Source organism: Notolabrus celidotus, chromosome 13 (genome assembly GCF_009762535.1).
Source record: "Notolabrus celidotus isolate fNotCel1 chromosome 13, fNotCel1.pri, whole genome shotgun sequence".
Classification (NCBI taxonomy): domain Eukaryota; kingdom Metazoa; phylum Chordata; class Actinopteri; order Labriformes; family Labridae; genus Notolabrus; species Notolabrus celidotus.
The window spans coordinates 3,479,937-3,496,862 of NC_048284.1; the positions used below are offsets into that span (position 1 = coordinate 3,479,937).

The following is a 16,926-nucleotide window of genomic DNA, read 5'->3' on the forward strand; positions in this document are numbered from 1 at the left end:
TTTTATATATCTCATAAGAGGAGGAAAAAAACACTAATATTAGAGAAAAGTAACATTTTTTAGCATTTAAGATTTAATTTCTTTAAGATCTTTCTTGACATAGTTACTTAACATTCACTTTCCAGCTTAATCCAACATATGATAAATAAAATCCTTTGTAAAAGTTTCTCTGGATCTTGCAAAAGTTTCTTTGGACTAACTCATGACCTTGTATGAAGATCCCAACTCTTACGTTGAGAACTGCTAGTCTAAAGCAGTTGTTTTCAAACTGTCTAGTTCGTTTTTTAACATTTATTTGTGGCTTTTATGCCTTTTATTTTAGAGACAGGACGGAGTATAAAGTAGGGATTGTGGAATTACATGCGGCAAAAAGCTACAGGTTGAAATTGAAGCCTCACTGCCAGCTTCAAAGTCTAAAACTTCTGTACATGGGGCGCCTCTGGACCATGTTTTGGCCTTGTTAGGGACCTACATATCTATCATTTGTTACAGGTTCAACATCTGGGCGACCGATTCATTCTGTCTTTTAGACTTCTATTGAGCCTGTGATGACTGATGAGACTAGTGGTCAGACTCTATAACCAATAATATACGTCTTTAATTTTAATTACTAATAACTTTTTAATAATTGATATTTTAGAGGCTCTTGTTTGCTTTATACTCTTTTACACTGTCTACTTTGCTGCTGTGACACTTAAATGTCCCCTTATGTGGGACGAATAAAGGACTATCTTATCTTATCTTATCTTATCTTACTAAACTTACTTGAATTTCCAAGAAAAATATGAAAGATTTACGTCTGGAGGAAATCAATTTTTGTGTTTTTTGTGGCAAAAAGTCTCACTGATTGTCGCAGCAACTCCCTCCATGAACTTTGGATCCAGTCAGCAACCACACGGACTAATGAGACTTACATTTCTTTGATAACTGGGGTCCAGTATTTGTGTATTTGCCTAAAACTGTTTACATTATTGTAAGAAATTTGCGGCTTGGCTTGCACAGACGGCGTTTCGAGGGTCGGATAAAATTCCAGACAGCTGCCAAGTGACTGCAGCTTGACCTCTCTACTGTTAGATATCGCCTTCCCAACACTGGAGCCTTCTGAAGAATCTGAGATACATATCTAAAGAAAATATTTGAAAGAGATAAACTAAGAAAAACAGCCAGCGTGTTGAATATTTGATCCGTGTGGAGACAGATAAGAGAGTTTCTGTTAAAGAGTGACCGGAGCGTGACCTTTCAGATCGCAGATATGAGCGTCTGTGAGGGATCGCTGACACTAGGGGGTGCTGTGGTGAACAGAAGTTTGATCTAATGTGATGAATAGAGCAGCAACAGACCAATCAGAGGCCTCTCTCTCATCTCGCTGCTGCTGCGTGAACGCCGTGTTGTGATGAAATGAGGTTTCTGTTTGAGTGGGTTGATTGATGGGCGTGTGAAGCCAATGGTGTGTCTCCTTCCCTTTAAAGCCAACACCGCTAAGCAGAGCCACGGGGCAGGAAGGGGGGGCAGGCAGGCAGGCAGGCAGACTGATGGCTGGCTGGCCTCGACCCCCCCATCCTTGTTTCCCAAGCAGCAACAGACCAGACACAAAGGAGGCGGCGAGCGACAACACCAACAGTACTATGATTGGCTCTGATGGGTCTCAATCTGCAGCAAAAAAAGTGGTGCCGTGATTATCGATTGCTTTTTCTGGTTTCTTGTGCTGATCGGAGGGGGAGGTTGTGATTGGAGGAAGATGAGGAAAAATTACCGGTAGTGGGGGACAGGAAGAGGTGTTTTCGACAAACCAACATAAAAAACTACAAAACAAATCAAAGTCTGATTCGCTGGAGGAGAGGGAGAATTTCCACATTTAAAATAAACGTACATAAAAGTGATGAACGGAGGGACGGACTGAGAAAAATTTGAACAAACATGTAAAGAAGGAAAAAAAAAGGAGACGGTGGGAGTGAAAAGGCAGATCACCTCTCTACTGAAAATCAAAATCAAACACGCTACACTAAGAAGAAAGTAAAAGAGGAGGTGAGTGAATGAGAGGGAGGTGTGGGAGCTGTAGGGGGCGCTGTGGCGAGCCTGCCTCCTCTCTCCTCTCTCTGAGTCTACCTTTAAAGCCTCCGGGGGGCATGGAGCTGGGTTTTGCAGGAAGGGGGGGACCTGTACTGTTGGAGTTGTTGAATGGCGGCTGGAATGAGCCAGACAGGAAGATGCCGTCAGAAACAGGGCGGGGCTTGCGCGCAGTGGGCGGCGGCTGAGGCCTGCCGTGATTGGCGGAGGCCGGGAGGTCGCCGTACGACTTCCGGGTGGCCGACAGCTTGACCTGACCTGATTGGCTGCCGCCGCCGCCACTCCCCGCTTCCTCGTCTTCGTCCTCGTCGCCCGCGTAGGAGACGAACTTGGCGGTGTAGAGCGTGTCGGGGGAGGTGACCTGGGTTTTGAGGTAGGAGGTGTTTCTCTGTGGGGGGGGCGGGGGGGTGTTAGTAGGGTTGTGGGGGGTTGCGGGGGGTTGGTAGTCCCGGGGCAGCGGGGGCCGATACAGACCGGCCGGGTCGTCGGGCGTCAGCAGCTTTCTCTCGGCCTCGTCGTGCTGCCGGCGCCGCTCGGCCTCCAGGCGAGTGTAGTACTCCTCCTCCTGTCTCCTCTAGGGGAGGGACAACCTGTTAGTAAGCTCCACTCTCATTGGCTCGCACCTCAGCAATGGACGCTAACTGATACACCTGGGGAACTATTCAACTAGTCAACAAACTCCACTTTGCTTTTCCTACTTCAGTTACCTCACATCTGATAAAACTCCCATCTAACAGGGCTCTTCTACCTGAACTAGATCTGCTCAAAACCCCCAAAGATCATCGCTCAAATAACTGCTCCTGGACCTGGACTTTAGCTAGATCAGAAACCAACCAGACACCGAAGCTAGCTAAACTTAACCGCCTCTTTCAGCTGCTTAAAGTCGACTTGTGCAGATTTTGTTGATCTTTTAGTGTCTTGGATTTAAAGGAAATCCTTGAAAGATTTCAGCTGCAGAGCTTCTTCAAAACTCCATCTGAGATCTGAGAGGAGCTGACAGAGATATTCACACTTTTAAAGGTAAATTCAAAACATATTTATTCAGTCTGGCTTTTATGTAGGGTTTAACAACAAGTAACAATTTTATTACTTACCATTTACTGTAATATTGAAATGAATGCTGCTTTATTATTTTAGTATTTTAACTGTTATTTTTATTTATCTATTTATTCATTTATTTATTTCATTTATCTACACAGATTTTACTGTGTTTTATTGTATTTTATTCTTAGTTTTATTTTCAACTCTTATCCTTACCCTTTTAAAAAATATTTTAACTATTTGTATTCTTAATTTTGATGCTTTAACTTATTTTAATTCCACATATTTTATTGTTGGTGTGCATTAGTCTCTATTTTATTTTATTTTATTATATATTTTTTTTATTAGTACTATTTTTATCATTATCATTATTATCCCCTAATATGTCTTGCCATTGTTGTACTTCTTTCTTGTTTTTCAATCACTGTAAAGCACATTGGGTTGCATTTGATTTGTATGAAACATGCTCTATAAATAAAGCTTGATTGATTGATTGATTCTTTAAATCTGTCTCAGGTTGGTGCCACTTTCTAGTAGCATGTCAGCTCTTACTGCAGCAATATACGCCTGAGTTTCCTGCAGGTCAAGTCCACATAAAAGTGGAGAAGATGCCCAAATAAAAGCATGATATTCAGGTTTGAACGATGGACATTCAAAGCTTTTAAAGCGCTCTGCATAAGACAAGATGTCTGTAAAATTCTTGCTTTTAGAGCGGAGTTCTGACTGAAATCTCAAGCCAGTAAAAGAATCTCAACCTGTTTGATTCCAAGTAACTCACAGCTTGTGTAAACTCATTTTCACTCCCTCTTCTGCTACAGTTCTGGTCCAAGCTCAACTTCTCTGCAAGTTTCTTTAATAATCTGTTCCTCAATCACTCCCTCTAACTGGTCTGACATGATAACAAACAGCAGAAGAGTCTTCTCAAACTGGTCCAGACTTCATAAAGCATCCTCGTGACGGCTGCCTCTGGCCTTACAGTAACCAGCAGTGCTTCCTGGACCACCCTGTCTACCACCATCTCCCCTTCCCTCAACGCTCTGTGTATTTAAGTGTCCATATGTGCCTCAGCTCTCTGTGTGTCCTCAGTTTACACTCCACGGTTTGTGGCTACGTTTTTCTGATCCGAGCCCACCCTGACTCGACTCCGGTATCTACACTTCAGGGAGAGATCTGTGATGTTACTCATGAATCTACTCTGCAGGAATGTGTTTGGATTTCTGGGTTTGGAGCCGGACCAGCAGCTCCGGGTCACATGTGCTCAATCTCACTGCTTCTGAAGTCAGATTATCTTCTTTTTTTGTGTGTGTCCGTTTCATGTGTGGAAAGCTGAGTGTAGTCAGAGCTGTGTATGTCCTTAAAGGAAAGGCAGCGGTCTCTTGTGCTGTGGATGTTTCAGAGCTGCCTTTTGGTGGTTGAGTCGGCCCAGTGAGAATCTGAAGAAACTGGGAGGGATTAGTGGGTGTGTGGGGTTTGAATGAGTGGGTGGCTGGGTTTGTATGTACGGTATGGATGGCTGAGGGCGGGAATGAGGCAGGTGGGTGGGCGTAGATGTCTGTGTGTTTGTACGCCTGTGTGCATGAAGTGAGGATAAAAGCATGTGGGTTTCTTGGGAACAGTGGGAGGGTGGGCGGCATTCCCTAAACTGAAGCGATGCTGGATGGAGATGGTGACAAAAATATAAAATAAATAACATAAAAACCTCAAAAGTCATGACTGCTTCCCCAACAAACTGAAGTAACTGAACTTCCTGACACACACCGACAACAACATGATGGGAGTCCCATGCTTGAGGTGGGTGGGAGCACGTAACATGACACATCAACACATCACATTGGGTGGGGGGTGCACAGGATGAGGACATGCAGTTGGACAAATTCACATTAAACAGACAGCATCAACTTAACAGTCATAACATTTATAAAACAATATATCTATATCAAGACACTGGAGACACTTTAAAAAGACAATTTTCACATTGATACAAAATATAAAGACAACAACTGAGGTTAAAGTATATCGTATGGGAAAGTAACTTATCATGTCCTATCCTGACTTATTGAATCGTATTCTGTTGTATCGTATCATATCGTAATATAATGTATTGTATTGTATCATTTTGTATTGTAACTTAACATATCTATTGTACTGTATCGTAGCATATCATATGGTATCCTATCCAGACTTATCTGTGTATCGGATCATCACTTAACGTATGTATTAAACCGTATCCTAGCGTATCATCTTGTATCCGATCCTGACTTATCGTATTCTGTCGTACCATATCATATCGTAACTTAACATATGGTATTGTAACGTAATGTAATGTATTGTATCGTCCCATATCATAGCACATCACATTGTATCGTATCCTGAATTATCGTATGTATTGTATTGTAACTTAATGTACTTATTGTAGCGTGTCGCATCGTAACTTATCGTATATCGTATTGTATTGGAACTTAACATATGTATTAAACCGTATTCTAGCGTATCATATCGTGACTTAACATATACATATTGTATTGTATCGTAAATTAATTTAACATATCGCATCACACTGTAATGGAATATATCATATTGTCACTTAGCGTATTGTATTGTATCCTTACTCAATGTATCCTTTCGTATCGTCATTGAACGTAAGGTATTGTATTGTAACTTATCCTATCAAATTGTATCGTATTGCATTGTATCAAAACTTTATGTATTGTAACTTAACGAGTCACAACTTAAGGTAGGTTGTGTATTATATCGTATCTTTGAATTTCATGTTGTAAATTGATGTATCGTATAAAATTGTACCGTATCGTAACTTAATGTATCGTATTGTATCATCATTTAATGTATTGTATCAAATTGTATCGTATCATATCAAAACGTCTCGTATCGTAATTTAATTTATCGTATTGTATTGTATATTAACTTAACATATTGCATCATATCGTAATGGAATGTATCATATAGTCACTTAACATACTGTATTGTGTTGTATCCTATCGTATCCTTACTTAATGTATCATTTCGTATAGTCATTTAACGTACGGTATTGTATTGTATCTTATCGTATCAAATTGTATCGTTTTTTATAGTATCAAAAATTAACATATTGTAACTTGAGTTGTAACGTAACAAATCGTAATTTAAGGTACCTTTTGTATTGTAACTTAACATTTCGCTTTGTAACTTAAGAGTAATGCATCAAATTGTATCGTATTGTAACTTAGCGTACCGTATTGTATCGTAATTTAGTGTATCAAATTGTATCGTATCGTATAAAAAAACGTATCGTATTGTATCGAATCGTAACTTAATGTATCGTATCTTATTGTAACTGAAAATATAAAATCGTAACTTAACGTATTGTTCTGTATGATGTCGTGTCCTGTTGAATTGTAACTTAACGTATTGTTCTGTATGATGTCGTGTCCTGTTGAATTGTAACTTAACGTATTGTTCTGTATGATGTCGTGTCCTGTTGAATTGTAACTTAACGTATTGTTTGGTATAGTATTGTAACTTAACGTATCGTATCATATTGAATTTGAGTTTTTCTGTATCTGTGGTGGTTTTAAACGAGCATGAGTGTGATCAGGTGTCTGCAGGTCACGAGACAATCACACCAGAGTGATGGCGTCATGGTGGATCAGGGAACACGACACAATGACAACAAACACTGAATATGTTTGACTTCACACACGACACAGAGATGGGTGAGCTGACACCGGATCACACTTCTGCTTATTTAAAACCTCCAAAGTCAAAATTATAGTAACATTTAAAGCATTATTACTTTAAGCACATTAACTCAATAACTATCTTAAAGTTATTAATGCTAACATGACCACACAACGCTTAAAGTTTCACACACAGACAAACCGACCTTCTCCTCGGTCTCTCGTTTAGCTCTCTCCTCCTCCCTCCACCTCCTCTCCTCCTCCTGCTTCACTCGCTCCTCCGCCTCCCGTTTACGAATCTCCTCCAGCTGCTGCTTACGCCGTCGCTCCTCGTCTTGCAACTGATCACACAAACACACGGACAAAGCAGACGGAGACAGGCACACACACGCAAACAGAGACACAATTAGCACAACATAATTCACATGTCCTTCAATCACAAGACCACGAGAACATTCCCACGTTAAAGTCTCTGTGTAGCTGATAATAAATGTACTCTAGCATGTTGTGTGTGATGTGAGGTAGGTTGGATTCGTCTCACAGGACTGCTCCAGAGGGGAGGAGCAGCGTGCACAGCAAACTCACAGCACAGGCAGAAACACACACTGCTGAACATGCAACAACAACAACAACATGCAACAACAATAACAGCAGGGCAGAAACAGAGACCGCCCCTCCTTCAGACAGTTAGAGTTTAATTCATTTAGCTTGAAGAGACGTGAAGGAGAGGGCCGATTCGTCAGATTCATCAGATGTTCCTGAAGTAAATGTAAGCTGCTGCAGAAATGTTCTAAAACAAAACCATCCCAACACAAACCCTGAAGAAGGAAGATGATCACACACGATACAAACGGACCCTTTCTCTGGGCTGGGCGGTATTAAAGGATCAGTTCAACCAAATATCAAAACAACCTGTTTGTTCACTTCAGGTGAAGTTTAAAGTCCATGCAGAAACAGCATGATGGGGCAAAATCTCTATACCATAGACTCCCTGCATCAACAAACAAAAGATGTTGCTTTTTGGAGAAATACCTTAATTTATATATATAATAAATAAAGTGTGACATCATAGCGTGACATCATAGTGTGACATCATAGTAAAGCTTTATTAATCTCATGTACTACTGCATCTCAAAAAAATTGTATATTGTGAAAAAGTTTAATATTTCTCATCAGCTATGTAAAATAAAGTGAAAATCTAAAATATTCTCATGTAAACTCCAAAATTAAAATAAACAAATAACTAAAAATATCTCAATTTTTTTTATAATTTCATTCAAAGCAACTTTGATAATTTTAAGATATTAAAAAAAGTGAAAATTCAATATATTTTAGTCCCACATAAACTCAAAAATGTAAAAAAAAAAAATTATAGAAAAATAGAAATCTCAAAATGTTTTCCATTTAAAGTAACATTTCTGATTTTAAGATAAAAAAGTAGATGTATGATAATGAAAAAATATATTCTAGACTCACAAACTCAAAAAAATGTAAAAATAAATAAATAAGTAAAATAAAAAAATATTTCATTATTTCATTTCTAGTAACTTTGTTAATTTTAAGATTAAGAAATAGGGAAAATTAAATATATTCTACTCTTATATAAACTAAACCGTCTAACTTTAATAACTATGCTGTACAGCTCAATAAATAAATACACAAATAAACAAAACTATCTAAAATATTTCTATATTTAATTTTGAGAGACTAACTTTAAGTTATTACAATTTTTTTTTACTCTTTCACAATATTCCATTTTTTTGAGATGCACAAGATGTGTTATTTCTTCTACTGAAATTTGTTTTTAATAATCATGAAATTATTCCTACTTTACTTTTAATTTCTACAATATTTATTAAATTACAGGATTAAAACGTGTATATTTGTTTAATTGCATATTAATTGTTCATTTGATTCATATGTTTTAATTACAGTACTTTTTTAATTTTTTCTTGAAATTCACTTTTGATTTGGTGCATTTATTTAGCTAATTTTTATTGTTTAAAAATACACTAAAATAATTAACATTTTGTTACTATTTGCAATTTCATTTCTATATTTGTTGAAGTGTTTTATTATCTATGATTCATAAAAAATGTAAGATAGATTCAGTAGTATTTTAATTGTATTAAAGTTTTCCTCTAACCTGGGCTGTGTCGATGTAAAGGAAGAACAAGATGTAAGAAAACATGTGTTTTTGTTTCAGTTCAACAGACCCTTAATAAACAGAACACAGAGAGGCTCAGCTGGTCACACACAAATGGATGAACGGATGGAGTCATGGACACCACAACAACATCATGAGTTTGCCCTGCGCAGGCAGCATCAGAGGCTCACAGGACTCTCATGCATGAACTTTGACCTGGACGCCCCCTGTGATGCACTCAGCCATGCAGGCACCGACTCCAGTCACTCAAAACCTCACTGCTGAACAGAACCACGCTGCGTTAGATCTGCTGCTCTGTCGGCAGGTCAACGTTTGGTTTCTGATGTTTTTATAACTTAGAAACTTCTGTTCCTCTTTAGTTAGCAGCAGGTTCATCGCTGGGGTCCAGCAGAGGTTTTGAGTGCACAAAGAGATGGACAGCTACCCCAGCCAAACAACACCAAGCATCCCAGGACGGCCTCTCCATGACCCCCTGCTCTTTAGCCCCGCCTCCTCCCCTAAACCCCACCACCAATGAAACGACGACAGTAAGTCCAAGATGGGTGAGGAGAGACAGAGAGGAAACACGGGCAGGTGGGCAGCCCAGACCAAAAAAACAGGAAGTGATGTAAAAGGGAAGGGTTAGAGGAAACTGGTCATTAACAGGAAGAACATACCAAGTCTAGAACAGAGATAGCTGGGACAGCATTCTGCTGCTGAAGAAGAAGAAGAAGAAGAAGAAGAGAGAGTGAGAGGGGGAGACAGGGAGGGGGTGTGGGGAGAAAAGGAAAATACCCGAATACTGAAAAAAGGAGGTGTGGAGGATTCAATACAGATTTCAATAAGTTATCAAACAGAGGAGGCGAGGGAGGAAAAGAAAGGAGAAACTGAGGAGTCAAGTGTTTTAAAGAGGGGAGGGGAGTGACAGACAGTAAAGTGAAAACATTACTCAACTTCCTTTTTATCCTCTGAGCTGATTAATGACTTTTTAAAAACTTCACCAAAACAAAATCAACAAAACCCGGCTCTGAAAAGTTAGATACACCGTCGACTGACTGTTTATGTTTACGTTCATTTATGAATAAAAGTGCTTTTATTTTGAAAAGAACGGCAGGAAGTGAAAATATTTGATACCACAATCTCAGGTTTGCTGAATAGCCATTAATTTAACTACAACTTGAATTCATAATAACAGCTTCCTTAAAGCTCCTCTGAGGAACATTTAGTTGGTGTTGATTTTGGCGCCCCCTGTGGACAAAGTTATAACTCTTATCTCTTTGATGTTTTTGTCCTGTACGTGTGTAATTTGTGTTTTCTATCATAAAACATCACCATTGGGCGCTAGCTAGGCGCTGTGCATCTCATTCCTGCATCTCTCTCCCCCTACATTTCCTGTCTCTCTCAAGCTACCCTTTCAAAATAAAAGGCAAATAGCCCAAATAATAATAATTATAATAAAAATATGTACTTTTATAACTTTAATTCAACTCCTCTATGGAAATTAGCATGTAGCTAACCAGCTTGAGTGACCCCTACCCCCCACCAGTAATTTTAAACATCACAAATAACTATAAAGAAGTAATCTAACTTGTTGCTGATGGTTTTATTAGATTTTTTAGGTCATAGAGACTCATTAATATTAATTCAAGTTTGGTTCATAACCTAAAAAAAAAATCCTCACAGGAGCTTTAAGTTTTTTTAAATAACATACCATAATAGGGGCTGTTTGTTTGGTTAAATTTGTTGTAGGGGCTCATGCTGAAATTTTACTTTCACTATAATCATATTTATTTATTTATCTTTTTTTTATTGTCCTTTAATGCTTTTAAAAATATTGTTAAACCTCTTTAACAGTTTTTTTCTTGCTCTACTTTTTATCCTTTTATTCTATTTAACTTACATTTATTATTTTCAACCTTTTGCGTTGTATTGTGTGTTTTGCATTGTTGGAATTTCTACACTCCTCTTCATCTGTTAAAGGATTATTCTGTCACCTGAGTCCTGCCAATCCTACAAATAAAAGTTATTATTATAAAGACAGCTCAGGGTGCGACTTCACTCAGAGTGTCAGTATTCTAATTTGTATAACCACCTGTGTGTCTTCATCATTAGAATTTAACCACACTACCTGTTTGATTTTCATGTAAAATAAATACTATTTTTAAAATTATGTCCCAAGTTTTGTTCGCTTGATCGGTGCTCGACTAGTCCAGTCTAGAAACTGGGTAAAAGCCTCTGTCATGGTCCTCATTAGTCCCTTGCTGTGTTGGAGTTGGCAGGTGTCTCTGTGAAATTAAAGTATAAATCACACTGAACCTCATTAAGTGGAATAATCAAGTCATCAAAATCCATCCAGGGGCAGAGAGTCCGGCTGAAATGAGACCAGTGACGCTCTGGTCATGGCTCATTCCTGCTAAGCACGTCAGCATGAATGCTGCATTTACATTATATGGAGGAAAAGTTCTGCAACAACATAATCACACTTTTAAACTTCTTGCAGCTTCTGTACGTCTTTCTATAACTCCATATAAAGTGAATGCAGCATTTAAACACATCCCCGCCTGCCTGCCCCAGAACCCCTCCCTCCCCTCCCCTCCCCTCCAACCCTTCAGCCAATCAGGTTTAAGCAGCTCAGCATGGCAAAGCGATGACAGAAGCATGTTGCAGATGCACATTGCAGGACATTCATAGTGGGAGTGCTGCCACGGAGGAAGTTGTTTCCCCCCTCTTGCATTTGAAAGCCGGTTTTTGTCCCCCCGCTCCAACAACCATCAGCCCGGTGTTCCCGCGGCTCGCCCTTTCCTCGTGTACGGCTGAATGCCATCACTACTCAGATCTATCCTCATGAAATCCCGCCGCCGCCACCACACCCCGAGTCTCACCCTGGCTCTCTTCTCGGCCTCCAGCCTCTGCATGATCATCATGGTGTCCACGTCCTCGTCGTCCTCCTCTTCCTCGTCCTCGTCGCTCTGCTTGGATTCCTGCAGTCGTTTCTGGAACTGCCACTCCAGCATCAGCTTCCTGAGGCGGTCGCTCTCCTCCGCTGTTCGCTCTGGTTTGGCCTGGAGACAAAAAAGTACGCTCAGAACTGTTTCAACTTATACCGGACACTTTTAGATGAATGACTCGAGGTGTCACACGTTTGTCTTTGAAGTCAGAAGTGACCGTATCCAAACAGGCTGGTGTACAGATCAGCAAAGATTAGCAAATGCTGATGCTTTATCAATATTTCAAGGTAACCATGAAGAGAAATGGATGCTAATAAGTCCAGCAGTATCTGGATTTAAACTAAATCTCAAAACATCTTTTTGGACAATCAAGCTCTGGAAGAGACATTTTTCAGATTGCACAGGAGGAAATCTGTCAATTACAAGTTAGCCAAGGTGTCTTTTTTCTCCAAATGCATCCAAAGGATAAAGAATTCAATCATGAAGTCACTCTGCTGTGTCTAAAAAGACTTAAGCTTTAAAGAAACGAGTGATTGAGACTAGAAAATCTTCAGGAAACTGTAAGAAGTAAGGTCATTTTCTCTCAGGCCAGAGATATGATCTCTGTCAGCCATGCATAAGCTAAAGCATGACAACTGCAACATGACTCTAGCATTGGTGCAAGTGCAAGTCCCTTAAAAAATTGCACAAGGTGCAGAATGTGTATAACCAGCAGGGGGTAGTGTACAGGCAGAGCAGATGTGTGCAGGATGAGCAACACTGTCCTGATTTAGTGTCCTAAATACCTCCTATGATGCTGCTACTATCGCTTTCTCTGCCTTTAGCAACCTCCTGAAGTGTCTGTTGTTTGCATCCAACACACCCTGCAGTTGTGGACAGCCTGAACTTTATGGCGTGCCCTCTGGAGGTATTCTCCAATAACATGCACAAAGTATAGTCCAGTATAATAACAGTACGCAAGGATAAACAGCAAGAATACCTCCGGCCATAGCCTTAGACTTCTTTGCGATGAGTGTAGTCGCCCCCTGCTGGTCATAACAAAAAATGCAGATGTTGGAAACTTGAATCTGTTCTCACCTGGAGATCCTGGATCTCTTTGTCCAGCAGGTCTACGATGTGCAGCTGCTGCTGTTTCTCGGCCTTCTCTCGGGCGTCTCGTTTCCAGGGGTCTGGAGACAAGCTGTCGCTGGTTGAGAGCTCCTCCTTACTGATGGTGATGTACTGCAGGTCCCGCCTCTCGATGGTGCGTGGCTGCTGCTGTGGTAAGAGCTCCCTGATCACTGTATCCATACCTGGAGGAACAACACATCATTATTATTATTTAAAATATGAAAGAAGGCACAGGAGGAAATGTTCAAGTCTAAACCTTACTGACCTGGAGGGTGGTTGGCACTGACAGGGGGAGGAACAGCCGAGCGCGGCAGGCTGGACAGCTTCTCCGGTCTGGATGGGGGAGGCTGTGGCTGAGGCTGAGGGGGGAGGTAAGGCTGGGGGGCGGCCACAGAGGGCAGAGGGGCCTGGTGGTGAGGAGGGGGCATGGATCCTCCGTTGTTATGAGGCTGGACGGGCATGACAGGGTTGGCCCGGATCTGACCCAGCTTCCTCTCCTGCTCTCTCCTCTTCCTCTCCCTGAAAAATCATCATTGTCAACATGAGGACTTTTATCATGTTTACAGTTTGTTATAAACGGCAAGGAGAAAGTAACTCACCTCTCCTCCTCCAGCCGAGCCTTCTCCTTCTCATACCAGCGTTGCTGCTCCTCTCGTTTCTTGCGGTCGGCGGCCTGCTGGGCGGTTACGGCGGTGACGGCAGATGGAGGCGGAGGCAGCGGCAGCTCCGGCTGGGGCTCATAGTGCTCGTAGGCGTCGGGGTACGGGGCTGGCGGTGGGGGCGGGGGAGGGGGAAGGTCGGAGCGGGATGGCTGCTGAGCCGGATGTTGCGGCGCGGAGTGAGGGGCGTTTGGCGTCTTCCATCGACCCGGCCCGGTCTTCTGGTTCAGGGTTTTGTTGGAGGAGGATGAGGAGGCGGAGAAGTTGAGGTGCTCCTGGCTGGACGTGGAGGACTCCAACGAGGAGGAGACCTGAGGCTGTGGAGCCCAGAGGTCAGGGACTCCTACTCCTGCAGACAGAAACACACAAAGGGAACATTGAGACTTCTCTGCAGGGATTCTCTTTGACGGATTATAACCCTGAACGATGAAATCACACTTGAGAAAACACACTGAGCTGTTCATAATCTGGCAGAAAAACCATCAGGTGCTGCAGCCCAGGTTTTTTCAACAAAGTTTTATATCCTCTTACCTCCTGGTGGACCTCTCTGGTAGTCTATATCTCTGTGTTGGTAGTCCAAGTCCCTGTGCTGGTAGTCCTGCTGGTAATGTGGCAGCATGCGCTCATCTGGTCTCATAACTCCTGGTGGCGGGTACAAGTCCTCCTGTGAGTGGTTAACCCTCTGCAGAGAGATAACAACATCAAGTTAGAGACCACAGGAGGTGCACAGGTGGAAGGTTGAAAGTTTTGAACACTTCCTGACTTATTTGTCTGTTTAAGTTTGTTTAATTTCTGCAGATTTCCAGAGAATACAAACTCCATCTTATTATTTGTTCTACTTAAAGAACAGTGAAGCAAACAAGCTGAAGAATACTTATATATAAAGGTCCTGGACTTTCTCAGAGAAGTGACTGAAAGCTGCTCTCTGATGCTGCTCTACCTGCATGCTGTTGTGGATGTTGTCGACCACAGGGAGGCGTTCTCTGTCCTCCATGCCCTGCCAGTGCTGAGGAGGCACCTGCCCCGGTCCCACGACCCGATCCGTGCTCTTGGATGCCGGGATGGTGAAGTACTCTCTGGGGTAGGTCTGTGTGGGGATGGGGTAGGCCTCTGGGCGGGGAGGGGAGGGCTCGTCCTGACGGATAAAAACAAAAAATAAGAGCGTGTGAAAAGAGGAATGATTCTCCTCTCTGTGTTAAATACTGTGTCCTCATACAGTCTACATTCCTCATGCAGATGCTGCTTGCATCAGTCCTGTGGTTACTTACGTCTGCACACAGGTTCCCAGTGGACACAGAGGTGATCTTAGTGCCAGGTCCTCCGGGGTACACAGCTTTACTCGCAGGACTCTGACCCTGATCTGCAGACGAGACAGTGAAGAGTTAGGAGGGTTAAAGCACTCACTGTAAATGCAGCAAAATGCAGAACAAAGTTATTAATGAGGGGAGGGAAAGAGGACGAATGCTGATTCTGAAACAGGGTTTAAAGACTTTAGTAATCAAAAATATATTTCAAAAGAAGCTGCAGAAGTTTCTACATCAGGGCGGAGTTATAAAAGAATAACATCAGAGTGATTTAACTCTGGTTGTCTGGTCCTGCTGGAGGTTTCTGCCTGTTAAAGGAAGTTTGTCCTTGCCACTGTAACTTGCTAAATGCTGCAAAGTGCTCTGCTCATGGTGGATTAAGATGAGATCAGACTGAGTCCTGTCTGTAAGATGGGACTGGATCTTTTTGTCCCATAAATTTCCATTTCTACCCAAAGACTTGTTCATCACAAATCATTTTTAAACTCATCTTCTGTATGGGATTTTGCTCTCTAGTGTGGGTGACATTTTAAAGATATGATCTCAAAGTAATGTCACATTTCTGTAGTGTTGTTTTTAATGAAACATATATAGTTCATCAATCAATCTTTATTTATAAAGCACCAAATTACTCAAACGTTCTCCTCAGACTCTTTCCAAACAGAGCAGGTCTAGACCGTACTCTATGTTCTATTATTAACAAAGACCCAACATCAAGACCGGATCAGATCCAGTCCCATCTTACAGGCAGAACTCAGTCTGATCTCATCTTAATCCACCATGAGCAGAGCACTTTGCAGCATTTAGCAAGTTACAGTGGCAAGGACAAACTTCCTTTAACAGGCAGAGACCTCCAGCAGGACCAGACTCATGTTAGACACAGATCTGCTGAGACTGAGTTTACAAACTAACAAAAACAAGCATTATTTATTATTTTGCAGATCATTTTCAAGATTATTTGAAGATAAAACCTTTAAAATTTTGGATGAATGTTCAAAAAGTTAATCTAAGTTCCTTAAAGTCAAAGGTGATGCTCTTAAATATCTAATTTTAAGGGTGAAAGATAGAAAAGTAAAAGCTATTTAGTTTGATAAGATATTAAAAAGAGAAAAGCAGCAGATCTGCAGATTTCAGGGGTTAAATATAACATTTTGTGACATTTCAAAAAGGAAATATGATGATTGCAATTTTTTGAAAATGAGGCAGCTCTGCCAGAATTGCAGCTTTGATCTGAAATATAGAGACTTCTTTTCTTCTGTATTTATTTGATTTGCTAAATCTGCAGAAAAGAGGTGTTAAAGGACAAAAAGTTAAGGTAGGATTTGTTTGGAAATAACTGGATTTGGAGAACTTGCAATCTGATGCTGGATGTAATGTCTGCAGTGAAACTAGAGTTCTGATTCAGATGCAGGTACACAAGGGACGAGGTAAGTATTGAAGCTCAGCAGGAGGTCTTACTGGCTACGTTAGGGCTGGAGCGGTGGTCTGCTCGGTTCTTCAGCAGTCGGTCCTCTCCGCTCATCTTCTTTGGTTCGGGGTAAGAGTCCCAGCCGGCCTGCGGACTCTCAGGTGAGCCGTTCTGCACCGAGCTGTTGTACAACTCGAAGCCTTCACTCTTTGGTCGCAGCTTCCCGTTTTTGTCTCGGCCTCTGTCTGACGCTGGACGGAAGAAAGAGAGGGAGGAGAGAAGAAAGAGAGATGATGAGGAGTGAAGAGCAGGGAGAGAAGCAAGGAGGACACCACGGCTACAAGAAATGAACTAGGGGGCACCAAAAGATGGTTCCTTATCTAGATTTTAATTTATAGTGTGCACGCAGTAGTCGTACATAAAACTTGTTGTTTTTAAAAGGACTACCTCTGTGAAACTATCAGAAAATACAGCATTTATTTTATGCTTCCTGTACATTTTGACCACCCTCCTCCTGAGTATGTGAGAACCTCCACTTATTGTCCGGTTTCCCAGCATTAACTTCCCTA

At 41.4% G+C, this 16,926-nt stretch overlaps 1 protein-coding gene across 15 annotated transcripts in view; it reads right to left on the reverse strand.

Moving 5' to 3' along the window:
- Window positions 1-16,926, reverse strand: part of afdna (afadin, adherens junction formation factor a) — a 151,938-nt gene that overhangs the window by 7,761 nt on the left and 127,251 nt on the right. For 6 of the 15 annotated variants that reach the window (XM_034699036.1, XM_034699034.1, XM_034699038.1 and 3 more), the window contains 10 exons: window positions 16,408-16,608; window positions 14,914-15,005; window positions 14,586-14,780; window positions 14,177-14,327; window positions 13,586-13,994; window positions 13,252-13,505; window positions 12,954-13,168; window positions 11,811-11,990; window positions 6,989-7,123; window positions 2,107-2,641 (listed from right to left, as the gene is read on the reverse strand). In XM_034699036.1, coding sequence (XP_034554927.1) covers window positions 2,107-2,641; window positions 6,989-7,123; window positions 11,811-11,990; window positions 12,954-13,168; window positions 13,252-13,505; window positions 13,586-13,994; window positions 14,177-14,327; window positions 14,586-14,780; window positions 14,914-15,005; window positions 16,408-16,608 — 2,367 coding nt within the window. The remainder of the gene's footprint in view (window positions 1-2,106; window positions 2,642-6,988; window positions 7,124-11,810; window positions 11,991-12,953; window positions 13,169-13,251; window positions 13,506-13,585; window positions 13,995-14,176; window positions 14,328-14,585; window positions 14,781-14,913; window positions 15,006-16,407; window positions 16,609-16,926) is intronic. The other 9 variants (XM_034699042.1, XM_034699047.1, XM_034699041.1 and 6 more) reach the window with 3 other exon arrangements.